We start from the raw sequence: 11,510 nt of genomic DNA, 5'->3' as shown, positions 1-11,510 counted from the left end.
ATCGATCCACCTTGCCCGCTGCGCACCTCGCCTTCTTGTTCCCGTCGGATCGTTGTCGAGAACCATTCTAGTTACGTGCCCGGCCCACTGCAGTCTTCCGATTTTCGCGACGTGAACGATGAGTGGTTTTCGCAGCAGCTGATGCAACTCGTGGTTCATTCGCCTCCTCCACGTTTCATCCGCCATCAGCACCCTACCATAGATTGTACGCAGCACTTTCCTTCCGAAAACTTCCAGTGCGTCTCCACGAGCATCATCCAGGTCTCGTGTCCGTAGAGCACTACCGGTCTAATAAGCGTTTTGTAGATAGTCAGTTTGGTACGGCGGCGAACTCTATTCGAGAACGCCCCTGAAACTCGAACTACGAACATCACCCGATCCATCGTCGCCTTGATCAACCGTATCAGTTTATCCGGAAATCCGCTTTCGTGCATTAGCTGCCATAGCTGGTCCCGATCGATTGTATCATATGCGGCTTGAAGTCGATAGATAGATGATGTGTGGGCACGTTGTATTCGCGGTATTTCTGCAATACCTGACGTACGGCGAACATCTGGTCTGTGGTAGAGCGTTCACCCATAGATCCCGCCTGGTACTTCCCCACGAATTCTCTTGAAATAGGTGTTAGTCGGCGGCATAAAATTTGGGAGAGTACCTTGTTGGCGGCGTTCAGCAATGTGATTGCGCGGTAGTTGCTACAATCCAGCTTATCGCCATTTTAGTAGATGGGACACACGACACCTTCCATTCACTCCTGCGGCAGAACCTCATCTTACCAAACCTTGGTAATTACCCAGTGCAGCGCTCTAGCCAGTTCCTCACTACCGTGTTTAAACAGCTATCCTGGTAGTTGGTCAACTCCAGGAGATTTGTTGTTTTCCAGCCGGCCGATCTCCTCTGGGATTTCCTGGAGATTCGAAGCCGGAAGTCGTATGTCCTGCACGCGTGCTCCTATGTTCATCACCAAACCACCACCGTTGTCTGCCACATCGCCATTTAGATGCTCTTCGTAGTGCTGCCGCCACCTTTGGGTCACCTCACGCTTTTCCTCCGAACAACCGAGTTTTGTCTGTTCCGCGCCCGTTTATATCGTCTCATTCGCCCTCGAGCAAAGTTGCAGCAATCTCGCCCATGCCGCATTCTTCTCCTCAACTAACTGCTCACATCCGCCGTCATACCAGTCGTTTCACTGATCCAAGGGCACCGTGCGGTTGCGGTGCTTCAAATCGGATCGAATATCTCTCCAACCATCTTCAAAAGACGCTGCGCCTAGTTGCTCTTCCGTTGGGAGTGCCACTTCCAGTTGCTGCGCGTATTCTTGGGCTAGTCTACCGTCTTGTAGCCGCCCAATGTTTAGCCGCGGCGGACGACTAAAACGCAGACTGTACACCGTCGAGAGTTTTGAGCGCAAACATACTTACTGCAACGAGGTAGTGGTCGGATTCAATATTCGCACTGCGGTAAAATTCGCGCTGTCGGAGAAAAATTTGCCGTCAATTAGAACGTGGTCGATTTGGTTTTCCGTTACTTGATTAAGTGATTTCCATGTGGTCTTGTGGATATTTTTGCGGGGAAAGAAGGTGCTTCAGACTATCATTTCTCGGGAGGCTGCGAAGTTTATGCATCGTTAGCCGTAATCCGGTCTATACATTTCCTCCCTTCCTACCTGTGCGTTCATGTCACCGATGACGATTTTAACGTCCTGCAGTCAGCCAAATGGTATATTCGGCCAAACAACTTTCGGCCTAGTGGCATTCGGCCAAACGGCCCTTCCCCGTAAAGTAAGATGTTCGAAGGAAGAAGAAAGGAGGAAGGAGGAAGAAGAAAGAAAGAAGAAGAAAGAAGGGTGTAGAGAGGAGGAAGAAGGAAGAAAGACGAAGGAAAATTGAAGAAGGAAGGAGGAACAAGGAAAGAGGAAAACGGAAGGAGGAAGAAGGAAGAAGAAAGACAGAAGAAGGAATAAGGAAGAAAAAATAGAGAAAATTAAGAAGGAAGAAGATAGAAGGAAAAAGGAAAAATTAAAAAAAAGGTAAAAGGAAGAAGGAAGAAGAAAGGAGGAAGAAGGAAGAAGGAAGAATAAGGAAAGAAGAAAGAAAGAAGAAGTAAGGAAAAAGAAGGAAGAGAAAAGAAATAGAAGGATTTCTTATTACTCACTTTTCTTTACTCACAATCTAAGGATTTTTTTCAACAATTCGGCAAAACGGCATTCGGCCAAATGGCTCGCAGCTGGCCTGAGGGATCGTCAAGCCCTTGTACACAGTCCCTGCTGCCCCACGAATTTTTTGGCTTACCTGGGAACACATGTTGAAGGTATGTCCAATTTGATTCATGATTCGTTAGGAATATTGATATATAACGACGGAAGATATTAGTTTATGTATGGAGGTCTGAAAGCCTTAATTCCAGAAAATTCTTGGAATACCTGAAACATGTGGCGATAACATATTTCATTAATTATTTTAGTTTGTGTCTTTGGATTAATGTATCATTAAGTGAAAAACAAGTAAGGGTCTGTTCACAAATTACGTAACGCTTTTGGGGGGAGGGGGGAGGTCCAACTTGCGTTATACTTTGTTACACTAAAAGGTGGGGGAGGGGGTGGGTACTAGCAAATGTTTCGCATAACGCGAATAAAAATTTATCTTAGAGGGTTTTTTTAATCACTGATTGAAGCAATTGCTAATACGAATACGTATCAACCTTTCCTCTTTACTATCATACTACGCATAATTGTCCCATGCTAGTCCTTGTAGTTTTTTACTTCTTATCAGTGCAGGCTATTTTGATATTTTTTTGGGAATCCTAAAATACAACAAGTTTTGTTCGAATAATTGTTGTTAAATTTCGAAGCATTTTCATTCTAAGCAATTTTGCATCTAAGCTCAACCACATAAACAGTCCCATTTAAAAATGATTTGTCTATCGTTATCGTTTTAGTCATTACCGAAATCAAGCACATAGCGGGACCGTTATGCGTAGAATAACAAAGCAAATATTTCTCGACAGAACAGTCCCGCTAAACTAAAATTTGAATGGTCGATTTTTTATTTTTTTCGCAATTCTATTTAAGTTTGTACTAGCTGCATTCTTAATATCCTTGGTTTTAATCATGTGTCGTTTCTATTCGAACAGTTTTCAATAAATACCAAAACCCACATGCTTCATAGAAAAATGGATTTGAAATTTTCTCAGTTACGTGTTATATGGGGGAGGGAGGGGGTGCGGAAAATGTTACTTTTTGTTACGAGGGGGAGGGAGGGGGTCAAAAACTTGGATTTTTGCGTTACGTAATTTGTGAACAGACCCTAATCTGAACAAAAATTCTTTTTGCGTCCTTCCAACAAGTGCTATCAGAAGTAGTTTAAAAAGACGCGTTCTTTTCAGGGGCGCAGCCAAAATTATCTAATATCTAATGGTTTGAACAAAAATTTATCTTCTAGCAAATTGGGAGAGGGAGGATGAACTCCCATAACCTTCCCCAGGCTACGGCACTGAAGTTATTTCAACGGTGCCCCCTAAATTCACTGGCAGCGTGGTCCAAAAAATTTCAGTGGCGCGCCGGTCGAAAATGGCCGAATGGCCATTAGGCCGAATGAGAACTGGGGAGTGAGAAGTGACTAGTGCGAAGTGAGAAAGAAGTAGAACGGAAGAAGAAAAAAGAAAAAGGAGGAAGAAGTTAGAAGGAAGAAGGAAGAAGAAAAAAGGAAAAAGGAGGAAGAAGGAAGAAGGAAGAAGGAAGAAGGAAGAAGGAAGAAGGAAGAAGGAAGAAGGAAGAAGGAAGAAGGAAGAAGGAAGAAGGAAGAAGGAAGAAGGAAGAAGGAAGAAGGAAGAAGGAAGAAAGAAGAAGGAAGAAAGAAAGAGGAAGAAGGAAGAAGGAAGGATGAAGAAGGAAAGATGAAAAAGGAAGAAGGAAGAAAGAAGAAGAAAGGAAGAAAGAAGAAAGACCAAAGAAGGAATACGGAAGAAAGAAGGAAGAAAATGGAAGAAAGAAGAAGGGAGAAGGGAATAGGAAGTAGGAAGAAGGAAAAAAGAAAAAAAAGGAAGAAGGAAAAAGGAAGAAGGGAAAAGGAAGAAGCAAAAAAGAAGAAGGAAGAAGGAAGAAGGAAAAAGGAAGAAGGAAAAAAAGAATAAGGAAGAAGGAAGAAGAAGAAGAAAGAATGAAAAAGGTAGAAGGAAGAAGGAAGAAGGCAGAAGGAATAAGGAAGAAGGGAGAAGGAAGAAGGAAAAAGCAATAAGAAAGAAGGAAGATGGAAGAAGGAAGATGGAAGAAGGAAGAAGGAAGATGGAAGAAAGAAGATGGAAAAGAAAAATTATTTTTGCTAATTCGGCCAAATGGCCGTTTGGCCTAATGACCGTTCGGCCAAATGACCATCCGGCCTAATGACCTTCGGCCAAATGGCCTTCGGCCTAATGGCCTGACACCAGATCGCGCTTGCAATATAGGGGAACTGCTCCGTTTACCATCTCGCTGAACATATATTCATCTCATGGCAAAAAAAAAATAAATACAGCACCAATCACGTCGCTTCTTTTTGCTAACGTGCTCACTACTGAAATAAGAAACAAATCAAACACCTTTTCATTTCTTTGTTTTTGATGAAATGGACATAGGAGCTATGAGATGAAGTGCTGAACCGTTCCCCTATTAGTTGGATGATCAAAAATCGACGCCTGCCATACCACCAGAACACAGACCAATTTTGGGCAATGCAATGGGGAGGAAATGTTGTTAGCAAGCATGCATGTACCCATTGAGAGCCGAGTTCAACCTTGCACAAAAATTGCACTGGAATCAGGACTGGATTGAAGTGTCGGACATGTGTGTTTGGTTGAAATTTTATCGATTCATGTAGCTACGGTGACCGACGTAGGTAGGTCCTTCACAGCTTAGCGACAAAGCGTCCATCTAAGGAACGAAACTCGTGGGTACTTAACATTCGAGTAAAGTAACGTTCTAACTCGTTTTGTAGTCTGGAAAAGTGATCCCACTAAACTATGCTCAAAAACATTTTTCAATTTTCAATTAGGGTTATTTGATATTTTATATCATTTTGGAAAGTGACCTTCTACAACTTCTTACACCACTCAACTTTTTCCCGTATGTAATCTCATACTTCTGAGACTTCTCTAGATATCAACAAGACATTTTACATACACAGAATCTCAGTAAAATATTATTCGCCTATCACTCGCCTTGACAACTCGTCTAATTAACCATTTAGTTTCATCAACCATATTGATGTAGCTGTGTAGCCGGACTTCTGTCTGACAAAGAGAGAATAGTCGGAACACTTCAATGGGAGCGAAAAACGCCGCATTTACATCGTCTGTTTGTCTTTCTAATTGCTCATAACAATTTTTACCGTACATTTTTGAGTGAAATACCGATGTCGGCCGTTTGACCACCCTCAGTTCTAGTTGGCTATATATGCGTTCGATGGCATTTTGTTTGTTTGAACGAGAGGTGAGGTTATTTTTAAAAACAAACCGCCCCAAACGAGAGTAATCCTACGGTTCATCTCTTCAGTATAGTCTCCGGTAATATCGACCGCCGCCACCACGCCAGTGTGCGGTGAGTTGGTTGGCGAAAGTACATTCATCCTGCGATCGGTTGCACGGACGGCATCGCTCAACAGCATCCATCAGTCGCACCAGGTTGCAGCCTGGCGGCACCACGTTCGATCCAAACAAGTCCAACAAACGGAAACATTTTGCTTTCGACTTCTAAGGTAGGGCACGGTGTCGCGTGGTGATCGCGCGTGTTGATTGATAGTGATTGTTGTATTTTAAAATTTTCAACATCGGTAGTGACATCTTATTTGTGGAGTAACCTCATAACCCAGAATCTGTATATTGTGATTGGCACGATCGAAGAGAACGTGTGAAGCAATGGTAGAATGGCGCTTAATGTGACGCGAAAATGTTTAATCTATTCTGTACTGGCAGTGATTATTGGGGCTGCAGTGATTACAGCAGTGCTAGTTCTAATTTTGCGAGACGACGAAGAGATCATGCAGAGCTACAAGTTCGCAAACAGTGATTTAGTGTTACAGCTGCAGGAGCAACCCGACCATCGATACGTGCTTAGTTTAATAAGAGGTAAGTGAATGAACCTCACTCCCGAATTTCGGTTTGTAGCTAATATCCACGTGATAAGACAAAGGTGAAGAACTAATTTTGTGCATCATGTCTTGATGATAGTTTTCAACACAACTTTGATTATGAATCCTGCGATATTTTTCTTAGAATATCCAATCACTAAAACTAAAAATGGGTTCTACTGGTTATCTCCGTGGAGGTAGTGGCGTACTGATTGCCGTTAAATCGGAACAGCAGAGTATTTCGGTGAACCTCGTCGATTGTGATTGCCTTAAACAAGCCGCTGGCTGTTTGTATTATTCTGCTCGGTTTTTGCTTGCCAATTCCTGCGATGTTATTATTTATGCGGGTGAGTGAATTAGTTACCTAGAAAGTAAAAGTTTAGATCGCGTCCAGACATATTTTCTTCAGTAAGCAGAACGAAATTTTATTCTGCTTTGTCCAGCCTATATTAAAATTATTAGTTTTGTTTTCATCGATCAGACTTCACGCTTTACACGGTATACCGTTTACCAAAACGAATCCTGCCACACTTCCTACCCATATATCCAACATCCCAGTGATTTCTCGGGGAAGTGCAAACGACTCGTCGGCTTCTATCAAATCGAGTATCATGTCAATATTCTCCAGCCCATTCCTTAATTGACCTGCATTCGCATACGGCTTATCTTTAGGTTACCAAATCACCAATTCAATTGAAGATGATATTAGTCCCAAACTCCATTTGAGTTGGTCCTCTATGTAATTACAGCTGACCTTTTTTACATAAACTACGTCTAAAGGAAAGACTCGGATACAGGGTGTAAAATGTAAATTTTAAATTTGGGGACCGTCACGAAATCATGTAAGATTTGTAACGTTAATAGGTCCTTTAACTTTCAATGGATTTTGAAGATTTATATATCAATCGATTCTCAAACTCTCCACCAATTTGCCAGTAGTATCGAATCGAAACTTTTGATTATCAACGCCAAACTATTGAAAATTTTAGTTCTTTCATGCATCATGCATTCCCTATGAAGCGCGTTCCAATCCTTGGTAATTGCCTACTTTTAGGGTACAGTGACTATTTGTTACCTTAGATGGATTAAAGCAGGGTGATGCACTCTCGAACCTACTGTTCAATATACTGCCCATGATCGCATATTTGTAACACTCGCATTTTTGTTTATTTTGTAAAAAGCCTGTGAATCGCTCAAAAAGCTCAATTTACTGCATCTAATCCCACAACAGTAAAATAGGCTTTACTATTTTGCTTGTCTGTGGTATGCTGGAAATAATTGAGTTAGTGGGGAGGAGTGACAAGCGATTTACAAAATCAACCACAATGCAAATGTTACAAATATGCGATCATGGGCAGTATAGCGCTCGAGGGAGCGATTAGGAGAGCTGGTGTGCAAAGAAGCGGTACCATTATCACAAAATCGCATATGCTCCTGGGATTTGCGGACGATATCGATATTATCGGAATTGATCGCCGTGCCGTGGAAGAGGCTTTTGCGCCTTTTAAGAGGGAGACAGCGAGGATTGGACTAACGATCAATACCAGCAAAACGAAGTACATGGTCGCTGGCAACGTGGGTTCATTAGTGGTGGTGGTAGCAAAATAGTGCTGGATGGTGAAAAATTTGAAGTGGTAGAAGAATTTGTGTATCTTGGAACATTAGTGACGTGCGATAATGATGTTACCCGCGAGGTGAAAAGGCGTATTGCAGCTGCAAATAGGGCTTATTACGGACTTCGTAACCAGCTTAAGTCCCGTAGTCTGCAAACGAAAACAAAACTCGCGCTGTATACTACTCTGATTCTTCCGGTGGCTTTATACGGCTATGAGACATGGACGTTAAAGGAGGCTGATCGGAGAGCTCTCGGAGTGTTTGAGCGTAAGGTGCTGCGGACAATACTCGGCGGTAAACAGGAGAACGGTATCTGGCGGCGTCGCATGAATCACGAATTGTACCAGGTGTATAAAGGGCTGGATATTATTTAGCTTATACAACACGGCAGACTACGGTGGGCTGGTCACGTTGTTCGTATGCCGGGAGAACGTCAAGCGAAGATAATATTTAGTAGAGAACCCGGAAGAGACCGCATGCTTCGTGGAAGACCGCGTACACGATGGCTTTTTGCAGTTGAAGAGGACCTGAGGGTGCTTCATGTTCAGGGCGACTGGAAGCGATTGGCCCAGGATCGAGTCCAGTGGAGAAGGATACTCCATTCGGCGTAGGTTCATCGAAGAGCTGTAGCCCATCAAAGACTATAATAACAGTGTCGTCAAGTGTCAGATTTGGAACAGAATCGTCTGTCAGTTCCATACAAATGCGCGTTCAAACGAGCAGGAGACCTGTCAAACGTGGCACATGGCGTTACTCTTCTTCTGGGACGGGACTTGCAAAGAGGAAAAAATGTAACTTCAGCTGCTGCCAGTCAACTGCTGTCACGAACTGTCAGGTGCAGCCAGCAGCTTTTTGTGTGAAAGTATTGGTATCCCAAATAAAATATTCCGCATGAATTTTGTTTTACGAAAACTTTTTCACTTAAACGAGTATTCCAAATCATCCGTTTAGGTTATTAATAATCAGTTAGAAACTTGGGTTTTGTTCTCGGTATAAAAATACCTATGAAAATGAATTTACTAATTCGTGAATTGGATACACTTTTATTGAGCTCAGAGGAGTCCACCCGGGGCTTAGGTGAAACCAACCCCGTGAAACAAGCACTAGTTCTTGAAGCCACCGTTTGTTGGTGTGGCGCTAGTGCTGCTCTTGAAGTTTAAAGCTCAGTTCATATTGCGCCGATTACATTTCGCTCGGGAAAATATTTATTTGATTATTAATCGATCGTGAAAACTTAAATTTCAATAACTCGCAGCGATCATCATAATCCTCATGAATTTAACATAATTTACGAATAAAGGTTGCATGAAGAAGAAAAAGAAGTCGAACGATAATTTTTTTTTTAGATTTGAAATTTAATTTTGAGATATTACACTTGATACACAGCATAAGAATCCAACCCCGTTTCCGTTTTAAATCAAATCACTTTTAGACATTCCACTAAAGGAGCACTTCTACTTCGTATACTTCTAGAATTTTTAAGAAGAGTTTTATTTTTTTTTTTCAAATATCATCCTTCGGCTTCTTCTTCTTTTTGCGCCAATGATGGAAACTTATCGTTTTTGTGTCAAACGACACAAGTCAAACTTCAACTGTCTCTACAAAAGATATTTTAATTATAATATGAAGATTGTCGCTTCGGTTCCCTTTGTTCTGCTGTCCGAAACATGTTGAGTACCAAACTGTCAAATCGTCTGTATTTTTCCTTCATTGACATTTGGCAGAATAGTAGTTTTTGGAATGGACTGAAAATCGGGATATCTATATAATAAAAATGAAATGGTCTGTGTTCGTATCCGCATAACTCTAAAACGACTGGATGGATTTTCATCATTCCTTCAGGAGAAACATTCACCATAGTTTCCGACGGGTTTATATGATACTTCCTCAGTCGAAAATCATTAGTAAAGTAGGGTAAACCGTGAAAAACTAAAATTATGATTTGTATGGAAATTTCGCATGGACAGATCACAAAGCACTTTATCGCCTACTATGCAGGACAACGTCTGCCGGGTCAACTAGTTAAAAATAAAAACTATTGAGCTGCCAATGATCATGTACCGGAAAACAGTTTTTTTAGCTGAGAAACCTAACTATACTGCCCATGTCGCAAATTTGTCGCAACATTTGAATTTTTGTCGATTATGAATTAATCTTAAGATTCCTAAAAAATAAATCAGTTTAGTAGTGATTTAAATTGGTGCATTTATTTTTAATATGAATCTAAGACATGCATTCCCTCAGCAGCTGCCCTAGATTATTTAAGTGCAGATTCAAAAGCTCAAAACTGTTGCATAGCTTTGTTACATTTTATTTTCTGCAGATTGAATCACGAGATTCACATTTTTTATGTTTTGACGATTGAACGCGTTATTTTAACTACGGAATTCGGATCAATGTGCATTGTGCATTGCAATTACGCGGCATTTCTGAGCACAAGATAATTATTTTATTTAAACAAAATTTAAACAATATTTTGCTTCAGATTCCAACGAGTATAGTGTTTTAAAATTTGAAGGAAAAATGCATCACTACTGATCAATCAGTTAATTGGTTTGCAGTCTTATTTTTCCTACTTGCAAAAAATTGGTTTTCAAACAGAAAGATGCATTAGGAATTAAAGGCCAACTCTTTAACACAATGCCAAATATTTGACAAATTATTTCAAACATCTATCAAACTGTTTAGATATCGACATAGGCAGACTTGACAAATTTGCTATTATTATTAATTTGCTATTTGTAATTGCGACAAAGACAGTGATGATAACTGCGCTATAGCGAAACATGTGTATATGAAATGAACGAATCAGCTATAGAAATAGGGTATCCAATCATGGTTTGAACCAAATGGTGGGTTTCAGATGAGCCGTCAAAACAAAGTTGATTTATTTCATTAAAGGGACATGTTAGAACTGCGATTTCTAGTTTATATGGAAGCTTAGTTCATTATCTTTCTAAAAACATCCTGGGTGCACATATTTATGCTTAGTATCATTGAAAAAACTTAATAATTACATAACTTTGATTCGTACCATGGTTTGAACTACACTGTTCATGGTTTGAACTAAAATCGTACCATGGTTTGAACTACTGCAGCAGCCAGCAGCTCCTAAATATAATACTAATCACATGCATGAAACGCTGAGGAAATCTATAGAAAAGCAAATTTGTTTTACTATTCATCTTCTTGCATTAGATTAGTAACTCGAAACGTGTGAAAATCGTCTAAATTCAATCGTCTAAGACGAATTAAGTACTGACTGAAGTCGAGTCAAGTACGAGACACTGAAGACGACCACAGGGTTGTGGTCGAAATACGTATCTGCAAAGATAACGAAAATTAACTGGTGGAATTAAATGGACAGTACTTAATTCGTCTTAGACGATTGAATACATTCCACTAAAAGAGCTTAATATATTTTTCTGAAAATCGTCTAAATTATCAATATGAAATTCGCGACTTTTTTATCTTGGAAATGTAAACAAAATGCTCCAGCTAGGCGCATGCAGCGCTCCTAGCGGACAGCAGCAGAACATGACTGCATTTACAAGTTCAAACCATGGTACGAATTTAGTTCAAACCATGATCAGTTTTTACATTGTATAAATGTTACTACTTATTTTAACTATTTGAAACTGTTTCTCAATTGTATGATGATTTCAATCGATTACAGATAAAAATAACGTTTTTTTTTATATATATTGATCTCACTCCTGTGTCATAAAATGCGTGCTTTACGAGAATTTTGAAATTATGCTACTGGTGGGGGAGATTTAGCGCAAATTAAGGATG

The 11,510-nt window shown here is 40.6% G+C and overlaps 1 protein-coding gene across 2 annotated transcripts in view; it reads left to right on the top strand.

Moving 5' to 3' along the window:
- Positions 1-5,547: 5,547 nt before the first annotated feature.
- LOC134223660 (myogenesis-regulating glycosidase-like) overlaps positions 5,548-11,510 on the top strand; it is a 56,839-nt gene continuing 50,876 nt past the window's right edge. The window contains exons 1-2 of one of the 2 annotated variants that reach the window (XM_062702847.1): positions 5,548-5,729; positions 5,809-6,099. In XM_062702847.1, the coding sequence (XP_062558831.1) occupies positions 5,898-6,099 (202 nt within the window). In that variant the 5' untranslated portion in view covers positions 5,548-5,729; positions 5,809-5,897. Of the gene's footprint in view, positions 6,100-11,510 lie in introns of both variants that reach the window. The other variant, XM_062702846.1, reaches the window with a different exon arrangement.

Source organism: Armigeres subalbatus, chromosome 3, assembly GCF_024139115.2.
Source record: "Armigeres subalbatus isolate Guangzhou_Male chromosome 3, GZ_Asu_2, whole genome shotgun sequence".
Lineage (NCBI taxonomy): Eukaryota > Metazoa > Arthropoda > Insecta > Diptera > Culicidae > Armigeres > Armigeres subalbatus.
This window is presented reverse-complemented; position numbering and strand designations above follow the sequence as displayed.